The following is a 24909-nucleotide window of genomic DNA, read 5'->3' as shown; positions in this document are numbered from 1 at the left end:
TCTGAGTACCTTAACTTATCCAGGTGTCCCCTGGATTTGTGGTCAGGAAGCCCCAATAGGACCCTGTTTCTCACTAGTCTTGTGACTTGGCTCCTAGGACCAGCCCAGGCAGTGAGACCATTGCTTCTTAACCTGGAGATGTGGCTGTGACTTGCTAAGGTGTGGCTACTAGGCTATCTCAGGGTCACAGATCTTTCTAGATGCCATAGCACTCTTGAGACAAAAATGATAAAGAGAACGATACTTCTTCAGCAAGAGTGCGGAAGAGCACGCTCTAGGCCTCCAGTTAAGTTCAGTGAATACACCAGAAAGGCTGTGTTCTGGCAGAATGCTCTCACCCCAGAGAGGAGGCCTAGCTTGTAGTCACATCCCAGCCTGTCCATCCTGGGGAAGGAATGGCCCATTCTGGGAAAATAGCAGATTTGGACAGATAAGCTGATTGGCAGGAGCATGGCAGGGGCCCTGAGGAGAGTTCTGGCCTATGTTGCAGACTGGAAGACCCTTCCTACAGGTTTGAGAGGAAGAGGGAAGCTTTGCGCCATATGGTTGACCAGTACTCCACAGCTAGAACCACCTAGGTTGTCCATGATTATCAGGCCACAGGGGTTGGGGATGGGGTGCCACATTTTTCTGAAAGGATGTGTGACTCTGAGGATGTGAGGGAAGAAGGACACATTGAGTGCTCTCTGATGTCTTGGAATCTGGTAATCTGGGTTTACAGAGAAATGAGAATTCTAGATTCTGTGAATCTCCTGAGGTCCAGATACCTGGGGAGTCTAGTAGGTGTCTGTAGATTCCCAATAGGGGGCTTGTCATTTCTTTTACAGTAGCTGTGTATGTGTGTGTGTGTGTGTGTGTGTGTGTGTGTGTGTGTGTGGGTGGGTGAGAGAGAGAGAGAGAGAGAGAGAGAGAGAGAGAGAGAGAGAGAGAGAGAGAGAGACTTCTGTGACTTGATTAGCTCCTGGCCCCAAATTTAGCAAGAACTCATTGTCATAAATCCCAGTTTGTACCAATCCTTGTTTTGGATACAGAGAGACTGAGCTGGGTTGACATACTCAGCCTCTCCAGTCATCTGACCTCAGAGGATTCATATCCTCAGGAACGTTTTACAGTAGAAAGAGAAACCACAGAATGTTCTACTATGTAAGGGGATCAGGGATGGATGCATTGTTATTTTATTGCTTTGAAAATCTTCTTTGGGATATTGAGTCCCTCTGGCCCCTGAATAGGCAGTGGTATGGTTAGGTAACCAAGTAGTCTCCTGGATGAGTTGGCCAGGCCACCTGCCATCTTTTATTTTTCTCCACGGTTCTGGGCTGGGGTTTCTCACCTGTTTCTTTTCTCTTCTTCTTTCTCCCCCTCTAGGCACCGGAAGAGGGATGCTGGCTCATTCTTCAGAAGGACCCAGATAGCTTTCAGTGAGGCCTTCAGCCTGTGGCAGATCAGCCTTCATGAACTTCTGCTTCGAGTGAAGGCCTTGAGGCTAGCTTGTTGGGTCTCAGCTCTCCTGGGCTGGCTGACTCGGGCTCCATACTGAATGTGACTGTCTTTCCCTGCCCCTTCCTAGTGTCTTTCCACACCTCATTTTTTCCTTCATGCTGGGACTACCCACTGACCCATCCATGTCTGTCTAGGGTTGGCCTGTGGTCCCAGGGTAGACGTCCATGGCACCATCAACCTCTGCCATTGGAGCCCTTGCCTCGTGGTGGTCTTGTCTGGGGGTCCTGGAGTGACCTGGAGAGTGGTTTTCTTTCCTCCAGGGAGGGGATAAACCACCTACCTCCCATCTCCTGTATGTGCCATTGACTTGGTCATCCCTACTTTTATGAGGATTGTCAGAATGGACCAACCACATGTGTCACAGGGTATGTTTAACCTGTAGGGAGTAAGTAGAGTCTTAGAACTTGCTAAGAAGAGACTGTATTTTTGACGTATCACTCCCAAAGGGGCACTACCTCAGCGAGGAAGGCTGCATCAGAGAGTGAATGATGCAGCTGTGGGCTCATGTTGTCATGGTGACACCTTCAGTGTTGTATTTATTGTATGTATTGTTTATTGTAATAAACCCTTTCAAGGTTGCAGGGACTGCCCCTTCCAACTCAATGGCTCCATGTGGCCTTTCAGTTGCACTTGCTATCTGCTTCTAGGTTTTTCAGAGAGGCCTAGGAGAGCAAAGTCGGGTTTGGTTATAGAATTTATTTGCTAGCTTGGGAGAAAATTCCCATGGCTCACAGTCGACTTAAACACCATGTACCCTGAGACCTTGCCTTCCAAAGCCATGCAGGCTGTAAGACTCTTGCTGCCACAGGGCCCCATCCTGCTTCTTGGAGATAGGAGATCTGGCCTTCCCCATCACAGACCTTAGTTGGAGCCCAAAGCTTGGAACCAGAGGCAGAGGTGGGCCCTTCCTTGTTTCCTATGATGGGGACACCTGCCTCAGCCTCAGACCTGACTGGTCAGGTCAGGACTTGCCCTCTGGTTCTCAGTCAGTGGCCTGAGTCTCAGGTCTAGGATTGTACTAGGTCCTTCCAAGTCTTTGGAGACACCAACCTTCCTGATGAGACCACAGTCACCATGGCTGTGCCCATTCTGACACATCCAAGTCACCTGATCAAATTCTGTCTCTAGTCCGCCCCCCCACCCCTCCCCCTGCATTCACATCTCCCAAGCCCATCGTTTGTTCCTATGTGTGCCTGGTCTGGGGGTCCCGGAGAGACCCTATGTGTGGAAGGCCCTACCTTCATGATCACTATTTGATCAGAAAATCTGAACCTTGTTTCTACTCTCTCTGTTAATGATACAAGCAGATTTTCTAGGGAGCAGAAACGATTTGGATTCTTTTATTTTCTGAAAGAATTAATTATTCTCGGTGACCAGTTGGATGTACCCAGGGACCGAGGAGAGTAATTCGAAAGCCCTGTTATTAATCATGAGGATACATGCTGCATATTCTATTTTATGGTGTTTTTTACAGCCACTGACGTAAATATAAATGTCCTTTCTGTTTAAGATAATGGTCTCTTTTCACTTTGGATGTAATGGTTGGCTTACTCTGGGATTTAAAACATCAGCATGTTGCCTCTAGGCCTGACAGCCATAACCGTTTCCAGGGATAGGAAAGGTAAAAACAGAGTTGGAAGTACAGGGAAGTTTGAAAGTCTAGGAGTAGGATGACACTTACACGTGGCTTCCCACAGTACTGTAGACAGACTACGTGTGCTCCTTGAGTTGCCTTGTATGCTTGAGCAGACTGACTACACGTACCCAGTACACGGACACCGTGGCCTTTGGTTCGTGCTCTGTAAGCATCCGTATATGGGGAGTCTTGGCAGACTTTGTGGTTTGCAGGGAGTTTGAACTCGTTTTGAAAAGCTGCATATGCGTCCACTAGCTCACAGGAGGCGTTTCAACTTCAAGGATGGCCAGGATAATAGCCACAGTGTATCTTTTCTACAGCGGGATCAGAGCTGGTCAGCCGCTGCAGGCTATAGGGGCCCTTCTTACTACTGCACAGGGAAACCCTAGAAAGACAGAGCTGCTCCGAGAGGTCCCCAAACAGATTCCGAGTAGCGGAGCCGATGGGAGGCTTGTGGCAGCTCTGAGCGTGGGCGCCTGTGGGAAGGGTGGTGACAGTGGCAACGTGTCTGGAACAAAGATGGGCTCTGAGTCAGGGAGTGACCTCTAAGTTCAGAATCGGTGTGGTGCATTCCTGGAGTGGGGACATGGGCTGCGTTGGCCACATTGGCCATATGGGAGGGTCCATATTTAACAGGGGCTCTTGAACACCAAATGAGCAGGTGCTACCATTGCTGCTCTGTGAGCAGAGGGAGGCTCCTGCAGCCATGATTGGCAACCCAACGCCTCTGCTGCCCCCTCCCCACAGTTTCCTCCTTCCCTTTCCCTTCTGTTCCTTCCCCCCTCCTTCCTCTCTGCCCCACTCTAGGGCTCAGGCTGTCTTTAGCTGGTGGAAGCAGAGCTCAGCCTTGAGAAGAGGCAGTGGGGCCCTGGGCTGCCGCTGCCGTTTTCCAGGGTCACTGCCTTCTGGTCAGGCCTGGCTGCTCCTGGAGATGCTATGGCAACCCAGCACCAGCCTGCCTCCCCTCTGTGCCCGGGTGCTGTCACCAGCCAAGGCTACAGGGATCGTGAACACTTCCCTTCAGCTCTACCTGTTTCTAGGTGCAGAGCTCTGACATTTCTTCCATTTTTTCTCTCTCCTGGGGAAGGATCAGGCTGCTGAGACCAGCCCAGTGGTGTTCAGCCCCCCCCCACCTCTGAGCCCCACTTCCAGCTCCCCCCTGCTCCTCATCCCCACACTATGCATGATCTTTCTATAGATTTTCCTGTGTGAACCAGCCACTTGGGGTCCTATTAAGTCTTGAATTTTGCCTCTGTGAGCCCGGGTGGGGCCCAAGACGCTTTGATGGTAATCAGCCTCTATGGGATTGTGGTCTTGCTTAACCAGGGACCACACTGCACTGTAAGGATTGACAGTAGTGGTTTTGGGGGTGTATGCCCAGAACAGCCACCTCTCCATCGCCTGGGAACTTGTTAGGGATATAGACTCTCAGGTCCCTGTCCAGACTCACTGAACCAAACCCTGGCCTGAGGCAACCAGTTGCTTTAATAATTCTTCCAGGATGTTCTGATGCTTGCTTGCCTCTCTGGTTCTACCTCAGTGGCTCTCAGTGCTTCCTGCACAGCCGAACCTCTGGAGAATTTCATGTGCCTGAGATTCAGAGTGAGTTGATTTGAACACAGGCCAAATGCTTCCCCAAAATTGGTTAATTTTTCATTCTGAAATAATTTTAGACTTCCAACAACCCACCACCTTCTCCAATGTCAACATCTCACATGACCAGGCTGTCGTGATAAATTAGATGGGTATTCACTTCAGTACAGTGTGAGTAACTCAAGTACAGTGGTGCCGACCCAGCCAGATTCCTGCTGGCGTCCTCCCCGAGCTGAGGATCCTGTCTGGACTGTGACTGCATTTCCTTATTCTAACTTCTCAGGAGTCCTTTGATCTGTAACAGCCCAGTCTCTCAAATCCTTTTGTCTTCTGAGACTTTGACTCTTGGGAAGAGTACTGACTAGGGACTTTGTAGAATGGCTCTGTTTAGTGTTTGCTTTTTCATGACTAGACTTTGTTAAGGGGTTCTGATTAGGGACTCACAAGGAGACATACAGCCTTTATCCCATCCTACCATGTGAACACAATGCTAATGTAACATGGCTCTTGGAAGCTCCTGAGCTTGGCTTGGGACCCCTGCTTTAGTCTTGTGTATCTTCCAGATTCTTCTGGAGAAGGAAGACACAGCTTATGAACTCCTCATCTCTGGGCATCAGAAGATGCTCTTGCAAATCAAAAAGTTTTCAAGACACAAAAACCACAGATAACAGTAAGGCAGAGAGTACAAGGTAATCAGATGGTATTGTCATGCTAATGTTTTCATTAACCACAAGTTAACTCTTTAACCATTCCTGACTGTACTGGACGGTGAACATAGCACCATCAGAACCCCAAACTTTAATCATGTTCCTCCCCAGTGCTAGGAGTTTGGTTGTGCAGGCACACAGACAGTTTGAAAATAGAATGACCTGTGAGCGTCATAAGGGATAGGCCAGTCAGGCACAGTGGATTTGACCTTGTGGTCACTTCTCAGTACTTCTCTAGGAGGGACAAATGAAAGTCTCGCTTGGGCTGTGGCCAGCTGAGATCAGTTGGTCACGAATGAGGGAGTCTACTGGTGGGCCTATCTCCTGGGTGATGACAGAGAGGGAGGGTCAGAGGGATGCTAGCAGCAGATACTTTTCTCTTCAAGACAGACATTGGGCAGACAAGGAACCCTTCACCAAGCTGGTAAACAGGGGCCAAAGCAAGGGATCTGTCTCTGCCATCATAGAGCTTCTAGAAGGCACAGCTAAGTTGTCAGGGATAGCCTGCTACTGCTCCTTCCCTGCCCAAAGGGAGCATGTGCACACCAATTGCCTATAAATATCCACAGACCATGGCTACATCGTCAGAAAGTCAGAGGTGTAGGGTAGGAGTACTGAAGGGCGAGAGGGCAGGAGTGGTCCAAGTTCAAGTCTATTTCCCTTGTAGTTACCCTCCATTGCCAATGTGATCTTGGACAAGTAAATCAGGCTCTCAGTTAAAGAAGTGGAGGTATAGCTGGGTGTGGGTATAGAAGTGGCACAAACCTTTAATCCCAGCACAGGGGAGGCAGGTCTCTGATGTTGATGCCAGCCTTGTCTACAGAGTGAGTTCCAGGACAGCCAGGGCTGCACAGAGAAACCCTGACTCAACAAAACAAAACAGAAAGGAGAAGTGGAGAAAATAATGCATACCTCTTATAAATACTGATAGGCTCAGACTATACAAATGATAGAGTATCCTTGGAGAAGAAAGCCACCCAGGAAATGCCCAATACTTACTGTTAACTCCTGTGAGTCACTTGTTCTTGAAAAAGATGTGGGTACGAATCCCAGCACCTACATGGTGGTTTACACCCACCAGTAACTTCAGTCTCAGAAGATCCAGTGCCCTCTTCTGACCTCCATGGGCACCAGGAACACTGTGGTACACTCATATACATGCAGGCAAAACACATATAAATGTGCCACTCATAAAATAAATATATCAAAAAGTTTAAACACATGAAAGAGATTAAAAGCTGAGCTCTCTTGGTTTCCCAGCTGCCCTTGAAGCTGGGCTGACTCATGACATGAGTGTTGAAGGGGAATCTTAGGGAAGTGGCAGAGTTCTAGAAAATGTTAAAAAACCAAACACAAACCCATGATTTATATGTGCTGCCTCTTCCTTTCAGCATGGGAGGCTGGCACGTGGTTTGGGATGTCTGGATCTGTAGCGGCTGTTTTATGACCTTAAGACAATTAAGCACAGTATGTTATTTTATTGGCAGATTGCTGTGGACTGAATTATGTCCCTCCTTCTGACTTTTAAGTTGACCCCTTAACCTCAGTGTGACTATTGGATGGTAGGGCCTCTAAGGGACTAACTCAATCTAAACAAGATGTTAAAGGTCCTAATCCTATAGGACTTGTATCCTAACGAGATGAGGAAGAGATATCAGAGCTCCCTGTCTACTGACCCAGAGGAGATGTGAGATGGTGAGATGGCAGCCGTTCACAGGAAGAGAGGCGTCACCGGACCTCAGCAATGCTTCCTCCCAGCATTCAGAACTGTGAGACATGGATTCGTTGTTTGAAGCAACAAGTCTGTGGCAGCTAGACATGGCAGCCTCTGCGAATATAGGCACCGACCATTCTCTGCCAAGTGCTGGGCAGTCTCCCGTCAGAGCCTTGTGCCTGTTAGACCGATGCCACACTGTGAACTCATAGTCAAGGAAAGCTCATTACGCAGGTCATGCAAGGTAAAAGGACTCCCCTGGGAAAGGGCTCAGGTTCCATCTGGAATGGGACCTGTTATGAGAGACAGAGAAGCGATTGGTTTTTATTGTGTTGTGGTTGGGACCATGGCTATTTATGAGAGTAGACACAGGATACATATCTGTTATATAAAGTGGAACCAGGAGGCTTTTAGAGAACCAGGAGAACCTCATGTCTATTATTCAGATGTCCCTAAGCCTGTGGTTTGTGGTTGGCATTAGATCTCAAACACCCTGGCAGATTGTATTAGGTGTGGCTGCTTTGTTTAGCTGCTGTAAGGAATTCCCATGAACTTAGGGAATGGTATACACAGCATAGCTTCAGTTTCTCCTAGCTCCAGATGTCAGAAGTTTGAAACCAGGCATCGGTCAGGAGTAGAGAATGAAGGGAATGGTTACTTGGTCTTCTATGGTCATGGAGTCTGTCTGCATCTCCTGCTTGTGGCTGTATCATTCCAACCTTGCCTCTGTCACCACGCCTCTCCTCTGATCCTCCAGTTCTCTCCAGGAAGACTGTTATAAAGAATACTGGAGCCATCTGACTAACCCAGAATAATCTCCCTCTGCCAAAAGCCTTCATAGGATCACATGCACAAAATGCTCTGACCATAGGGTACCATTTGTGGACCCCTGTAAGGATATTACCAAGAGCAGTAATACTCTTAACTTTCACAGTACTGATAACTGATAGTGCTACTCCAGTGTTGTTCCTAGTGGGACAGTTGGCAGTCAATAAAAACTTTTTTTTAAAGCAATAAAGGTAATAATAACAGCTCATACCGAGCAGTGATCACATGTTCCCTCTGCGAGCATCCGGCTTATGTGACAACTCTACATAATCTGGGTGGCGTCTCTGTCAGCTATGGACAGATGGAGACACTGGATAGAAGGTGTGTGTCACTGTGGGAGGAAGCCAGGAACCAGTAGTGGAAATAGACCCTGAACTGGGGTGGTCCTTGGCCAGGACTTGGGCTCAGCCCTTGGTTGCATGACACATCTCTTTGACTTTCTGTTCTTCACTGGAGTACACAGCTTGATATGAGCTTAATCCTTCCCAGGTTGCTGGAGGTGAGGCCTTCTCTGCTTTCCAAAGCCTCCTCAGGCTGGGGTTGCTGGGCACTTGCCCAGGGTACAGCTGAGCAAGGGTACCCCTTGAGTATTCTTTCTTGCCTAGGCATTGGGCCCTTGGAAGCCAGGCCTCTTGAAACCCTGCAGGCCAGGACACACCCTTTCAGGAAATTCTCAAAAGGAGAGTTAGTATCGGAAGTGCAATTATTTTTTTAGGCCTGGAAGTAGCTGTGATTTTTCTAATTCTTTGCCTCCATCCCAAGAACTCAGGGAGGACCAGAATGTGAAGCAATTAGGAGGGAAACCACAGGAGACTTGAAGGAGCTGAGTGAGTTCTGTCTTGAAGTAGTTCTGATCTGTAACTGTGATGGCAGCCGCGCCTTGAGTAGCCTTTGGACCTTTCTCCTTTGACCCGGCTCTGAGTCTCTGGTAGTGGCCAGCATCACCATCCTGGGTCAGGCAGCCAGAGGTCAGCCTAGTTTTCTTAGTTCTCTTGTCACCAGGTTTCTGAGCTGCAGCTTCCCTGCTGTGGCCTGGCAGCTGCTGTCCCCAGGTGCTCTTCTTGACAGGTTGTAGTGACTGCAAACAGAGCTGCTGAGGGTGACAAGGCAAAGCAGTGCTGTGGGGCACAACCCTGGCAGCTTGCCCCCCCAGGAGCACTGCTGCTTTCCTAGGTAGCCATCTTTACAAGAGCACTGGCTCCTGCCCAAGCCGTGGAGGTAGACACACAACCACGCCCTGGCCACAGATGGCTTCTATTACGAGAGATGCTTCTGAGCAGACTATTGGGAGCTGTGGAGAATGACCACTTCCTGTGGGCCCCAGCTCTGGTAGCTAAATCTTGGGTCCTCCCATTCCTCCGGGTCAGATCCTCCCTTTAGTTTTCAAATGTATGAACCAACAACTGCAGCCTGCCGACCGCACTCTGACACTCAGTTCTTCTATATGTTACTTTAAGTATGCTACTCGCTTTGGAGGGCAAAAGCGTTTGATCGTTTTCCTAGGGGGCCTAGATCCATGTTGGAAGGTAATAGAGAGCCTAGAGAGGTCTAGAGGTGAACCCCTGTACATGGATAAAACATGAACCCACAGGCGGGGCACTCTGCAGAGAGCTGAGCATGAGCAGACGGTTGGTTAAGCGGCTATACATTCTTACTGTCATTGCGGCTGCTGAAGGTTTGAGTCCTGGCTATGGACGGAATGCTTTACATACAATTTGTGATCCTTGTCTCGTTAGACACCAGCTTTGTATGCTGGCTACGTCTCTTTTTTCCCCTAATAACCCAGGTTGGGGGGAAGGAGCTAGAACAGGCAATTTGGCTTAATTTTTTCCATTGATTTTGCTTGCTGGTGTCTACACAGGTAATCCCCAGAGACTGGCAGTAGCTGCTTCCCTAATCACCGCATTATTTGATACAGACATCCTTGGGAACGGATGGGACAAGGACAGACTCCCACAGGTACTCCTGGCCCTACTGCTGTGGACAAAGCTGGCTAGACCTAGCTGAACCCTGTGCGAGTGTGGGAACTGGGCTTGTGTGTGGGCTGCCCCCCACCATTCCTCAGTCCATAATGTCTGATTGACTCTAGTAGAACCCATTGGAGAGTTGTTGCCTGTCTGCCTGTGTCATTGTTTATAGAGCCATACAAGGTCCATGTTGGCCTTCCCAAATAATAGGCTCACCCCACATCCATGAGCAGACTTTGCTTTTCAGATAGGTTCAAGCCCTTTTCTCCCTGCTTCCGTGACAAGTCTCAAGTCCTGCTTTCTGTGGGGACTTCTCTCTAGACTACTGTGCCCCTTCTGCCCCGACCTGTCTCAGTCCCTCTGACCCTCGTCTCCGTTCCAGTCATTTATTCCTCAGTTGTTCCTGTATTGTTGTCCCCAGACCACATGGCTCATGATGGTTTTCTCTCAGACCCTTCCACCTCAAGACAGCAGAGGCAAAAGCTCATTTCCAAGTGGCTGCCTACACTTGCCTTGGCCTCAGTGCCTGTGTCCTGAGTGGGAGAAGCCAGTTTAGTTAGAGGTGATGCTGACTTGAAGGCCTGGAGCTTTGGGTGGGGACTGGAATTGGCTCTTGTTGGAGGGAGCTATAGGAAGTGGCTCTTAGGATCTTGGGAGAGAAAGGGATTTTGACATGTCTTGGGAACCAATAGCTCCCTGTTGGCTGCCCTACCAGGGAGGAGCCCTTGAGGTCATCTCTGTGGGACCAGAGTGTCTCAGGATTTCATTATGATCAAAGGACATGCATTCCCTGGCATGGTGTTTTAATGAAGAGATTCATCAGTAGCCATTTGCATAAAGACCAGAGGCCAGGTCTCAGGCTTTGTCCCCTCTTGACATGCACATCACTCCCACAACACACACACACACACACACACACACACACACACACACACACACACACACAACTCCCCACCCCCAGACACCTTTTTCTATCTCTTTTTATCCACCTCTCCATTATCTCTTTACCCCCTTACCATGTGGTTCAGAACTGGCGCCCCTGTGGCCTCTTTACCTCTTGTCCCTTCTTATCTCTCCCCCTCTCCCCAACAAATTGCTCACCAACCAGAGGTTGCTATAGGTCCTAATTACCTACTTGCCTATAGGCAGAGGGCCCTAAATGTATTTGAGAATTCTTGCAAAGACCAGTTTACCTGAAATTAAACACTCTTGACTGTTTTCAGAGTCATTTGACCTTTCTGCTAATGCTTTGCCTAGTTTTTTTTTTATTTTAAAGATTTTTATGGCCAATTCATGAAAGATCATTTGACTTAATTTTATATTTCTAATAAGTATTTATTACATGTGCAGATTTGGTGAATGATTATCTTGTATGCTTATGGATATATTTTTCTAGGTTACATACTTCCATTAACTTTAAAGATAACCAATATTGTACCTAAAGACACTTTCCAGAAAAATATTGCTGCCCTAGCAGTAAATACCTAGGACATTAATTATAATCAATTTTTATACTCAGTTTCATAAAACCCACTTAACTAAGGGCACATTAATTTCCAAAGGAGGGAATTAGTATCATCATTGAGTTTTGTGGCTCATACCATAAATTAGAGCCCCTGAAAATGATGATTGTTATGTGTAATACAGCAAGCTTGCCAGCTCTTCTTGTAGTGACTTGAATAGAGTGTGTGCTCAACTTGGGTGGACCGAATCAATGAGGGGTGACTGGGTTGCAGCAGCTCTAAGGAAGCTGATAGAGATGGAGAAAGGAGATGGCGTTAAGTTGTATACAAAGGCATGGATGGAATGAAATAGACTACCAGCATTGTCTGGGCCTCTAAATCTCAGCATGGTGCTGCTGCTTTTCATTATGGCCGACAGTGACTCCAGAAACTGAAGCCTGCATCCTTTCTACAAAACTGGGATGTAGTCCCAGAATCCTTCTTAACACAGCACACTAGGTCCCTACTGTGGGTGGAGCAGGGTTGTACTTTCGCTCCACTGGGGCTTGTCTAACTCAGAACCTTTCTTTACTGCAGATAGACAGACTTAGGGCTCTCAAAAATGAAGGGACAGCGATGTGATTAACTTCTCTACTGTGCCAGAACACTCCTGTCTTTCTGTGAGGAGAGGGTCACCGTGGCAACAGTCTCTAGTTTAGAGACTATGCTATGTGGCTGTGTCTTCTGCAGGGAGTTTGTTCTTCTGAGGTGTGAGGCCCCATCTCTAGTTTGATATCAACTTGACACAAGCCAGAGTCGATTTGGAAGAGGGAGCCTCAGTTGAGAAAATACCTCTATCAGATTGGCCTGAGAGCAAGACTGAAGTACATTCTCTTGATTGATAATTGCGGTGTCAAAGCCTCTGCTCACCGTGGGTGCTTCCGTCCCTGAACTGGTGGTTCTGGGGTATATAAGAAGGAACACACTAGTAAGTAGCACCTCTCCATGGCCTCTGCTTCAGCTGCTGCCTCCAGGTTCTTCCCTGATTTCTTTGAATGGTATGATATGAAACTGTAGAATGAAATAAGCCCTTTCCACCCCAAGTCGGTCATGGTTTTTTTATTTGTTATTTTTTTTTTCACAGCAATAGAAACTCCAACTAAGACATCATCCTGAGTCACTTGCTCTGGATACCAGAGGAGTTCTGAAAAAGCCCATCTCTTGTACTTGTGTTTCTGGGGAGGTTCCCTGGATGTTGAGGCTTGTGGGTGCTGATCACCTGGTGTGATGGTTTGTATATGCTTGGCCCAGGGAGTGGCTCAATTAGGAGGTGTGGCCTTATTGGAGTAGGCGTGTCACTGTGGATGTGGGCTTAAGACCCTCATCCTAACTGTTTGGAAGTCAGTCTTCCACTAGTAGCCTGCAGATGAAGATATAGAACACAGCTCCTCCTGTACCTTGTCTGCCTGGATGCTGCCATGCTCCTATCTTGATGATAATGGACTGAACCTCTGGAACTGTAAGCCAGCCCCAATGAAATGTTGTCCTTTATAAGACTTGCCATGGTCATGGTGTCTGTTCATAGCAGTAAAACCCTAACTGAGACACATGGCAACTTAGGGAAAAATCTGTTCCCCACCCTTCTTCTGACTTCTCACCTATTATTTAAAGAGGCCACATTATGTCAGTGGCTCCCAGTGGAGCTGGGAATCCCCTTAGTGGCTTTTGGCAGATTCGTGCCCATGTTTGTTTACCACAATTATTTGACTATTCCTACTGATTGACAGGTTGGGTGTCACAGATGTCAGATGTCTTTCTGTGGTCAGTTTGCATTCATTCAACAAATAATTTTTCTGTGACAAGTTTGATTCCCAGATGCCACTAAGCATGTTCTTGTAGCAAAAGTCCTGTTTATACCTGACTCTGTTTTAAAACCTACAGACAAAACAGTCTTTGTATGGTTTTAATACAAGGGTTTGTTTCTCTGCTCACTGTTTTGGGAGACTAATGGCTACATGAAACCTGCATTTGAATGGCCAGTGCAACACATCTCTATTAGTATGGCTTAAAAAATGATATGCATGGGAAGTCCATAAGTGTTATAAGTTTTATAGTTCGTAAGTTTCACTTTAGGATTGTGAGGGGACATTACCAAGCATTTGCTGTAAAAAGGGGCTGGCTCTCATTAGTCTAAAAACAATTAGTCTGAAGATTCCTTTTTAGCTTTAAAACCTCAGTCCCTGAGAGTTGAGAGGTAGCATGAAAAACTGAAAACACAGAGCCATGGAAAAAGTCAAACCGAATAGTGTTCATTGCTGAGATGGGACTTTGGTTATAGCCCCAGGTACCATAGAGAAGTGCTTAATTTTGCTCTCTGACTCCAAATAGGAATTAGGATCAGAGCCTACTAGCTGTGTAACTTTAAAAAAATTGTTAAGTGTTTTATTGTGATTTAAAAAAATCATTAAGTGTTATAGACTGAATGTTTCTGCCCCTGGCTCCAGTTATATATGTTGAAACCTAAGTCTTCAGTGTGGGGTCTTGGGAACATAATGATAAATAGGTTAAGAGTGTAGATCCTGTCAATAAGATACACACACACACACACACACACACACACGTAAAAGAGGTGAATTCTCTTACCCTTGTAAGGACAGAGGAGAAGGTGAGTCAGGACACAGATTTTCCTAGCTCTGCTGGTACTTTGATCTTAAACTTCTCAGCTTTCAAAAATCATGAGGAACACATCTGTTTCTTCTACTCAGCCTATGGTAGTTTTGCTTTAATCGTCTGACCTCATCAAAGCACCCAATTTCAATGTGTCCTCTATGTATGGGAGCATCGCACATGGCTCCTTCCCTTTCATTCGTAGTCTTTTTCTCATGTCTTGTTTTCATGATGCAATTTGAATGGAATTAAACTTGAACAGCTCCAAATTATATAATTAATTACATTCAACTTCAATTACAATCACTAATTGATCCAACCCTGCTAGCACAACACTTTCATTATGTGGCACACAATTATTGAGCGCCTACTTTGTGTTAGGAATAAAGTAGGAATTGGTCAATTTCTCATGGGAAGGGAGAGTGGGGAGAAGTGGGGGTGTTGAGAAAAGCCATCTAGGGACAGCTGGCTGTAGTCAGGGGTTTGGTGGGGAAAGGGGAGCTGGGTCAATCCTGCTGGACTTCGAGGTTATGGCTGAATGTTTGTATACTGAAAACCTCAAGTGGACCACACTCTGGGACCGGGCAAGCTGGTATTGGCATCAGATAGCACACGATATAATCCAGATCTCTCTGGTTTTCACTGACTCAAATAATTAATTAAAATATTAATAGACACAGGCTAGGTGTGATGGTTGTACCTGTAGTTCAAACTACACGGGACATGGAAGCAAGAGGGTGGGGCCACTTAAGTTGGGTGTTTAAACTCATTCTGGCTAAAATGATGAGATGCTGTCCCAAGATTTAAGGCAAAATTTAATTTTTACAGTAAGCGTTTGCCACCTCAGATGTTCTGGATCTCTTCTCTAATCTTCCGTCTCCTAGACCTCTCTTAATCTTCCCACCACCATACTGCAACCCCTGGCTTTGTTCCTTAAGCCTGAGCATGCATTTGGATCCCCGATTCACCCACGTCCCATTCCTCATCAACTGCCTCCCAGCTGGTGGTGATAGAGGTGACCTGTGGGAAGTATTTTGAAGTTGTCAGCTTCTTCTAATTGTCGTTCCTTAAGGGAGAGGTCAGTGCAAAGTTACTGAGTGCAGAATGAAGTTTGCGATGTGACCTCAAAACACCCAAGAACTGAATGGCTGAATCCACATGGACCCTTCTTTCTCACAGTTCCAGGAGCTGCGATTGGGGTGACGACACACTCGATGGTGACTGTTTCCTGATGCATGAATTCTGCTTTCCTGTTCTTACCTGGTAGGAGTCAGTCTCTTTCTCTTTCTCTTCCCCAACCCTCTCCTTCCTTCCTTCCCAAGCTAGTCTGAAATTGTACTCCCTATGGCTGGGACTACAGATTTGTGTCATTATAACTTGCTCTGAGGTCTCTTTTATAAGGACATGCATCTCAGTCATGAGGGTGGAGCAGGCTCCACTTTCTAATGCGGCCATGTTAGGATTTAGGGCTTCAGCTTTATTTGGGGGTTCCAGGGTGGTGCACAAACATTCAGACCATGTTCCTGAGCTTTGCTCATAGTGTTCAGCTCATGATTGCTGCATCCTGGCTTCCCAGATTGGGACAGTTACTGTCTGCTTACTCTGGGAGCTTTCTTCCCTGTCCTGTGCTCTCATTTGAGGGCAGGGGATGTCTTAGTTCTTCTTGTACTACTTCATACTAAGTGGCTCACCAAAGTTTGCATGAGTTTGGATGTGGTAAGAAAGATGACCTGTTCCAGAAACAGGTTAGAGGTTTGTTGAGTGACTATTATGTTGTCCTTTCTGCCTGCCCTTGAAGTGCTGAGCCCTCAAAGGAAGGAGACACAGGTAAAAACAAAGATGAAAAGCGGGGACTGAAAGGCAGGCTGCTGTGTGGTTACTGGTGTTCTGAGCGCTCTCCAGGGAACCAGCTGTGCCGTCCCTGATTCAGAGCATGCTCAGTGATGGTCCAGCCACTTTATCAGGGTTGGCGGGAGCATGGTCGGCTTGGGAGTCAGAGGGCTCCAGGAACCAGCTCACTCAAACCAATGGAGAGGACTTCGTTCCAAAGTTCTCCCCCTCGTCTCCCTATTTGCCTCTGTTTTCCTTCAGGTCTCTTGTCCTCTGCGTTCAGCAAAACCCAAGAAGGTAACTCTTAGGCCTTCAGAAAGGCGAGATGGACTGGTGACTGAGAAAAGAGGAAGAGCTTCAAGTGTGTCGTCACTGCCCGTGGGTCTGAGAAGTCTCCTCTGTCAGACCGAGAACCTCAGAGACTTTTGCCCCTCTGCTGGTGTCTCCGTTCCTTCTCAGACCCACAGCGTACACATCAATGCCCCCCAGCGTTTTTAAACACAAGTATTCTCTTCTCTTCCCTTCCTGGGTTCCAGTACCCCACAGTGAGGTGTAGGTCTTCCAAACGGGCCCTTGGATCTCCATACAAATCTGTTGAGCTGGGAGATATCATCATCACCTTTTCTGGCAGCGCATTTCTTGGATGACACTTTATCCCGAGAGTTTCTTTAGAAACTTGAGACTTGAAGTTTCCACCTGTGAAAGCATCATCTGGCGAAGTCAGGTCTTCATCTCCTGGAGCTACTCCCGGAGAACCGACAGAGTGAAGCTCTAACACCACGTGCTTGGCTGGAAGTTCTCATTTCTCTCCACTTCATGTTTGCAGGTAGTTTGTGACTTTGATGTGCACAGCAACTCCAGAATCTACCATGCCTGAGCCATGCTGGGGCACAGTGAGGCTCTGAGATCCCAAACCCATCTAAGCTGTGTGACCATTTGTTGTCCAAAGGCCTGGCCTCGGCAAATCTACCATCTGTCTATCATGTCTTCCTATTATATGTCACTTGCCTACCTATCTCTGTGTATGTATGTATGTATGTATGTATGTATGTATGTATGTATGTATATTCAGTTCAGATCTGAAGGGAGTGGTGATAGAAGGGAATGTCACTTTTACTTGTGATTTTTTTTCTTGGTTCTTTGCCTACACTGTGTAAACATTCCATTCTCCTAAGAAAGGTCCAGATACCTGGCCAAGGATGGCTCCCTGCCTTTCTCTGGTCCTCTCTTCCCTGAAGTGAATGTGAAGAAAAGTCTAGTTTGGTCGCTGGAATGGGGAAGAAGGAAATGGAAAAGAAAATGGTGAGAATGGAGGGCAAACTTTTAGCCGACATAAATTCATAAAGTCTTCATTTGCTGAAGCGAGGTGGTTCAGACTGCGTTGACTTATGGGGGTTCTAGCTGTCAAGTGATATTTCCCACTTCCTCCATACCCCATTCTCCAGTAGAAGCCGTGCTCTGCTTGGGTCTAGCAGAGAGGTCTTACTGATATTTTATTTTTGTTTTATTTCTTCTTTTCTGTTTTCAGATTCTTTCAGGCCTGTTCCAGACAGGTCCTCATTCTGTGGCTGGCTGTCCCTTTTTGTGTTTTTACCTCCTGCCCATATCTTCCCAGTCCTGTCTGTGCTCACAGTGATAGCCCATGGGTTGAGGCAGCATGGGTAAGACGTCTCATTGGGACTTAGAGTTTTAGTTTTCCTTTTGAGTTCTTTTGAATATCACCCATCTTCATGTCACTCTGAGGATGTGGAATGTATAAAGCTGCTTCAGGCCAGAATTGAGAGAGCTGCAGGGGTGGAAGGGTTAATAAGCAAGAAGAGGCCATGCACCATCCACCAGACAAGAGAGACCCCAATCAGGGAGAGCCCAACAGGAAGCTTGTAACCCGCCAGTGCCCCCCCCCCAACCTGTGCTTTGCTATACTACACTGGCAGAGAAGACTCCATTAAACGAGGAATCTGTTGAATTGTACCAAGATTCCCAAAATGAATAGGGGGCAAAGAATGAACTCACACAATTATTACCAATTCCATCCGAAAGGCCTCAATGGATAAAAATGATTCCCTGAGTAAAGCCCCAGAAGGTAGAAGGAATGTGTAAGACATTTCTTTCCACAGAATTAAACAGACTCAGACCAACATGGGGGGATAAAACTCCCCACCAGGCATAAAAATTTGAAAGCTAGGAACAAAACTCAGCAGAACTAGGATCTGTCTATGCAACTCTGATTTTTGGGATCATGTCAACATTTCATGTAACCCTAAGTAATTCAAACCAGCTAGAATGAGGGAGAAGTCAAAGTGAGAAACAAACAGGAACAAACGGATCTTACTCTGAGTACAACTACACTGAAGAGTGGTGGATAGAGAGAGGGGGAAGGGTTAAAAACATAATTGGAAGGTATATCTTAAAGCTACAGATAAAGAACCTATACATAAATATTGTTCTCTAATCAGTAACTTAAGTTTACACAAGGAGTTTGGATTAGCAATGCTTGATGTCATTACGATTGAACAAAGTAAACACTTCATGGATAAAGACAGTCAAGTTTCTCATTGTCAAAGAAGAATATTACAAATGAGGCAAGGGAGATATTAAAATGAACTGTGTAATTGATTAGAGGTGTCAATGGAATTAATAGTTAATACTTAAGCAGGTAGGTAGGTTACTCTATGCATATGCATATATGTACATAGAATTCCTAATCATGTTAAGAAGGCCTAGAAATAATGAAACCTTAGTCTATAATCTCAATCTTCCAAGGCTGCGGCAGGAGAATAGTGATAAATGATAAATAATTGATTGAACGAATAAATGAGAAAAGCCTCTGATAGAATTTTAATTATTATATACTCTAGGTTGTGTCATTTTAAAATGTATATGTTGAAACCTGACATCCATGCGATGGGTTAGGAGATGGGACCCTTAGGAGGCGATCCAGTTTGTATGAGGTCACAAGGGTGAAGCCCAATGATGGGATTTCTGCCTTTCCAAGAAGACAGACAAAAGATGTCTTTCTCTACTCTATGTGAGGATACAACAAGAAAGCTGCCATTTGCACACCAAGAAAGCCCCCATTAAACCCAAGATCTTAGGCTTGATCTTGGGCTTTTGAGCCACGAGAACCATGGGAAGTGAACGATCCAGCCCATGACATTCCATTATAGCAGCCAGAAGCAACTTGGACAGAAATATAGAAGAGATGATAGAAACTGAAAAAAAAAATCACCATGTTTCAATGAACGATTGTTGTGTAATTACATGGATAATCTTACAAACACTACGAACTAAGTGATCAAAGATTGAAGACTACCACTGTACGGAGATATTAGTCAGAATAATAATCACCTTGGGAAGAGGAGAAGGGAAGTTTGATTGGGCAGAAGTAGGAGGGGAGCTTCTTCATCTATGTCTTTAGGTGTAGTTTCATACATTTATAAAAATCACCTGATTAAAAGAAGAAAAATCACCACTTGGCAAACAGTAATAGTTGTTGAGAGCTGGATCATCAGTGGATACAAATATGAGGGAATGCACAAGGAAAAACAGATGATTGAATGTTTTCAAGGTATCTTATAAAATATTATTTAAAAGTTAAAAACCTTGTTAGTACAGAAACTTACCATGTTATCCTGGTGACTTAGGTAAGCATCAGTCATCATGTCTCCAGTAATGAGAAACATGGACACAATGTGCCATTTGCTATGGGTGTCCATAGAAGGACCTGGCACTGGATTGAGATGTTCTTACCCCAGATTCACAATATAAATTTAGTCATGAGGAAACATTATAGGCTCAAATAGAAGCACATTCTGCTAAGTGAATGGCTAGTCTTCTTTAAAGTGTCCAAGTCAGAAAGTATTTGACCATCGAAGACTGAAAACCTATTTCAGAATGGAAGCCAAGCATAGTTTGGGATCCTGGATTGAATCACTGTGGGCCATCACAGGTGCAAATTGCTACATAGAAATAGGAATGAGGACGATGAAGGCACCAGGATTTCTGTAGAGCTCATGAATGTTCAATAACTGAACCCAAATGTATGGGAATGGATGAAACGCCAAAGAATCCAAAAGTAATTCTGAAACACTGATGACGTCAGAGAGGACTCATACATATATCAGAGAATTAAAGAAGGCAACCCACAGTGTTTAACAATGTGGATGAGTAATTCAGCAGAAATAGAGATTCTGGAAAAAAAATGGAAATAAAAAGTTCAAGAAGTAACATTTAAAAAATGGAATGGAAACCATTACCAATAGACTAGATCAAGTTTGAGGAATACTTAGAGTCAGACAGGAGTTAAATAAAAATCAAATATAACTACACATTTAAGATCTCTGAGATGTGACTAAAAGATAAAACCAGTGAACAAGTGATGGACAAGAAGAAACAGAGATAAGACCAAAGGCACAGAAAAATCTATTGAATAAAATCTACAACAGAAAAGTCCCTCAAGTTCAGGGTATGATAAGGACACCTAAATGCAGGAGACCTGCATTTTGAACCTCAAATAGATGTGACTGTAAAATATTGCCTTAGTTGGGTTTCAATGATGTGAAGAGATACCATGACCACAGCAACTCTTATAAAGAAAACATTTAATTGGAGATTGCTTGTAAGTTCAGAGGTCCCGTCCATTATCATTATGGCAGGAACATGGCAGCATCCAGGCAGGTATGGTGGTAGAGGAGCTGAGAGTTCTACATCTTGTTCTGAAGGCAGTTAGAAGACTGACTTCTAGGCAGCTAAGAGGAGGGTCTTAAAACCCATGCTCACAATGACACACTTCCTCCATCAAGGCCATGCCTACTTCATGAAGGCCATACCTCTAGTGTCACTCTCTGGGCCAAACATTTTTTAAACCACTACAAATATATTAAAAAACAACAAACAAACAAACAAATGAACAAAATCCCTGGTAGTTTGCTGTCTTGAAAAAAACTTATCTGTGAGACAAAGATATGAAACAAAAATGTGCAGATGGAAAATGATATTCCAAGAAAATAGGGTCTGAAAGCTAGCAGGAATAGCTATACTCACATATGACAAAGTAGATGTCAAGTTGAAATGACAAGGAATGAGTAGGACTGTTGAATATTTATAAATCAATCAAGAAGATATCATAATCATAAATATAGACACACTGAGCATTGCTGATACTCATTCATAAAACGTTTGTTCTATGAAATGTTCTACTGGATATAAAGACACAGGTCCAATACAATAATAGTGAGTTACTTCAATGCTCACTATAGATCTACTCTTTTATAATAGGTAACAATGAAACCCAGAGAATCAATAGAGAATATTATGAATACTTACATCCTAATTAATTGGAAATTAGAATAAATGGATAAAGCCCAGAATCAAATATATTCACTGATGATTTCTATCAAGTTCCTAAAGTGAAACTGGTATCAATACCCCTCAGAATATTCCATAAAATAGAAAGAGAAGGGGAGCTTGCAAGTCCCTTCTACAGAGCCAGTCCTTCCTCAATACCAAAGCCCAGTAAGTATTCCACAAAACCCAGAAACTGTAGAACAATTTCCTTCCTCAGTAATGTACTTGGAAAATTAAATTTAACAAGACTTTTAAAAGATTACAGACTATGCTCAAACTGATTTGATTCTAGAGATATAAGTGTGGTTTAGCATATGCAAATCAATAAATGTAAAGTAGCACATAAATATAATCAGGAGCAAAACCCACATGATTTCTCAAAAGACAGAAAAAAGCCTTTGGGGAAAGAAAAAAAATCAAGCATCTCTCCAAGATGAAAACCCTGCAAAAAATTAAGTCTAGAAGGCCCATACCTTAATGCTATGTCAGACAAGCCAATAATTAATAGTATACTGAGTGGGGGTGGAGTGGGGGGTTGTGTTCTGTATGGTCTGGAGAATGAGTCATGTTAGCTTCGTGTTTGGTTTTAAATGAATGATTTTACTAATCAAGGCAGATAGATAATAAAACATCAAATCAGGTACTCACAACATTTAGCAGAGATGACTGGAGTAGCCGCATTGAGAGAGCCAATAAAGCCAACATTGTCAAATTAGTGCTTACAGCATCCAGGAGATGTCAGCTAGGGACACTAAGGTGAGGCAGTTGGCTGGGATGCTCAGCCGAGAGTTTTGTCCATGTGAAGTCTGGCATCCAGTTCCCTCTGCAAGCATTTTTATACCATGGGAAAAACAGGAGTAACCTCTGTTGAAAATGGTTTACCTTCTGTCTGTTTTCTAGGACATTGTTTTATTGTTAGGCTTTGTTGTTGTTGTTGTCTTTTGTTCCTGCCACAGGGATGGGGGATAGCCTCTTCTAGGTTTGGAGGATGCTTGGAATAAACATGCTTGGGCCTGAAGTAGGAAGGGGAGAGCAGACCCTGCCCACAGAACCAGCTTTAAACATCACACATCAATTCACCAACATACTGTGTATCATGAACTGAAAGCATGTTTCTAAATGAGACGTGGGCTTCTGATTTCACTATATTTGATATAGCTCACTATTCTTTGATATAATGCCTGAGGAATAAAGTAAGAGAAAGAATAAAAGGATTACAAGTAGGAAATGGAGAAGTCAAATTGGAGCTATTTGTAGATCATTTGATCTTAAAACTTCACCAAACAAAACCCACAAAAAACCAAAACAGCACCAATCCAAACCGAAACACCTCTTAGATCTGATATGTGCTTCCTGAAAGGTAGAAGGCCATAAAATAGGCACATGGAAACCAGTCACTTTTTGCATACCAGTAATGAACACACTGAGAAAGAAATCAATGGACGGATCCCATTCATCGTAGACTCAAACACAAAACTGGAAATACCCAACCAAGGAAGGAAAAGAACTCTTATAATTAAAACTGTAAGGAAGGGGTTGGGGATTTAGCTCAGTGGTAGAGTGCTTGCCTAGCAAGTGCAAGGCCCTGGGTTCAGTCCCCAGCTCCGAAAAAAAAGAAAAGAAAAAAAACTGTAAGGAAAGCAAAAGATCTCGGAGTGACCTCACATATTACTGGATTAGCATAGTGAGCACTGTGAAAATGGCCATATTATCAGAAGCAATCCACCAGTTTAATGCAGTCTCCATCAAAAGTCTAAAGAGTCAACTCACAGGACTACAAAACAACCCAAAAATTCAAACAGAACTGCCGAGTATCCCAAATAACCAAGCAAAAGGATAAAAATGGTAGAGTCACAATGCCTGGTTTCAAATTACACTATGGAGACATAGCAACAAAAACACATAGTACTGGCCCAATAAAGAGACACAGAGACCAGTGGCAAAGAATAGAGTATGCAGAATTAAATCTATAAGGCTGTAACAGTTGATTCTTGACAAAAGCATGTGTTGGAGAAAAGACAGCCCCATTGAACAAGTGGAGCTGGGAAAATTGAATCTCCACATGTGGGTGACGACAATATAAGATTTCTGTTTCTCATGCTACACAGAAATAAAAAGAAAGGGAGCAAATAAAGACCTGAAACTTAAGAAAACCTTTTATTTATTTTTTTAGTGGCTAATTTTTTAGAAATTAGGATTTAACATAATCCTCTCTCCCTCTACTCTGTTCAACACTTCCCATGTCCCCCCGTCAAATCCATCTTTTTCTTTAATTATTATTGTTTTATACGTATATAAATATAACCTGCTGAGTCTGTTGAGTGTAAATTGTATGTATTTGTTTAAGTCTGACCACTTGGTATTGGATAACCAGTTAGGTGGCACATCCCTCTCTTAACTGTGTGTAGCTCTTCAGCTCTGGGTAATTCCCCTGAGATTCCCCCATCCATGTTGGGATGTCACCTTGTGTTTGAGTTGTTCGGGTCTTGTCCAGTCGGCCATATTGTCTTATCTAGAAGAAACGATCATGCACCCGACTTCCTGGCTCTTACTCCTCCTGTCCCTCTTCGGCATCGTTCCCTGAGCCTTGGGTGCTGGAGTTGGGTAGTAGGTGTATGGAACAGGGCTTGGCATCCCACCAAGAATTCCCTGCATCTTGACTAGTTTTGGCTTTCTGTAATGGTCTTGGCTGCAAAAAAAAAAAAAAAAAAAAAGAAGCTTCTTTGAGGAAGGAACGAGGCTGTACTTATCTGTGGGTATAAAGATAAATATTTAGAATGCAGTTAGGAATTATACTGTTCAGAAAAGTGGCACTAATAAGTTCTTCTCTATGATCCATGATCTCACTAACCCAGAGTAGTTGGCTAGGTTTCCAGTATCAGACATATTTTCACTCCTATTAAGCAGGCTTGAATTCCAATTAGACAGCTGTTGGTTACCATCAATACATAATTGCCACTGTACTCTTAGGGATATCTGGCCATGCCCGTCATTGTTGGTATTCATAGGCATCACAAGTAGTAGGATTCTTGCTTGCTTTCCTTGGCATCTGACCCTGCAGCCCACAGACCTAGCCAGAGCCACTCACTGCCTGCATGCCCCTTGCATCTATCACCTCTACACTGATTTTTTTCCAACTATAACATGAAAGCAGTTGAACTGAAAGAAAAAAAAATGGGAATATGTTTGGTCCCTTGACTGTATATCTGTTCTTCAGATTTTCTGTTTTGTTTGTTCAGACTGAGGTTTCTTTGTGAAATTCGGTTGTACCAGGCTGACCTTGAACTCATGGAAATTCACCTGCTGCCTTCTGAGTGCTTGGGTTAAAGGTGTGCACCACCACAGCTAGCCATTCCTCAGATTTTTTTTTTTTAATCAAATTCATTTCCCCTTTCTTGAAACCCAGGGCTTGCCTCCCATTCACAGTCCAAGAACCAATGAACCCGCCATGTCTGCTTCTGTAGCTCACTTCCAAGGTTTACCCAAAGCCCCAACATCTAACCACCTACCGCTACATTTTACCTCCCCACCAAGTGTTAACATCGAGCTGGGTGTAAAACTTGTCCCAGTGTTTTACACCCAGTGCTTTGAACTGTCCTCCCATTTATTTGTTCCTTTCCCTCATTCGTTTCTTCCCCCATTATTCCATTACTACTGCTGCTGCTGCTGCTACTACTAC

The 24909-nt window shown here is 44.7% G+C and overlaps 1 protein-coding gene and 1 pseudogene across 1 annotated transcript in view; one reads left to right on the top strand and one right to left on the bottom strand.

Moving 5' to 3' along the window:
* Positions 1-3009, top strand: part of Adck1 (aarF domain containing kinase 1) — a 99613-nt gene extending 96604 nt beyond the window's left edge. Inside the window, exon 11 of the mRNA XM_032908224.1 lies at positions 1366-3009. Coding sequence (XP_032764115.1) covers positions 1366-1537 — 172 coding nt within the window. The 3' untranslated portion in view covers positions 1538-3009. The remainder of the gene's footprint in view (positions 1-1365) is intronic.
* A 403-nt stretch (positions 3010-3412) lies between these two features.
* Positions 3413-24909, bottom strand: part of LOC116906166 — a 113936-nt pseudogene continuing 92439 nt past the window's right edge.

Source organism: Rattus rattus, chromosome 7 (assembly GCF_011064425.1).
Source record: "Rattus rattus isolate New Zealand chromosome 7, Rrattus_CSIRO_v1, whole genome shotgun sequence".
Taxonomy (NCBI): Eukaryota; Metazoa; Chordata; class Mammalia; order Rodentia; family Muridae; genus Rattus; species Rattus rattus.
This window is presented reverse-complemented; position numbering and strand designations above follow the sequence as displayed.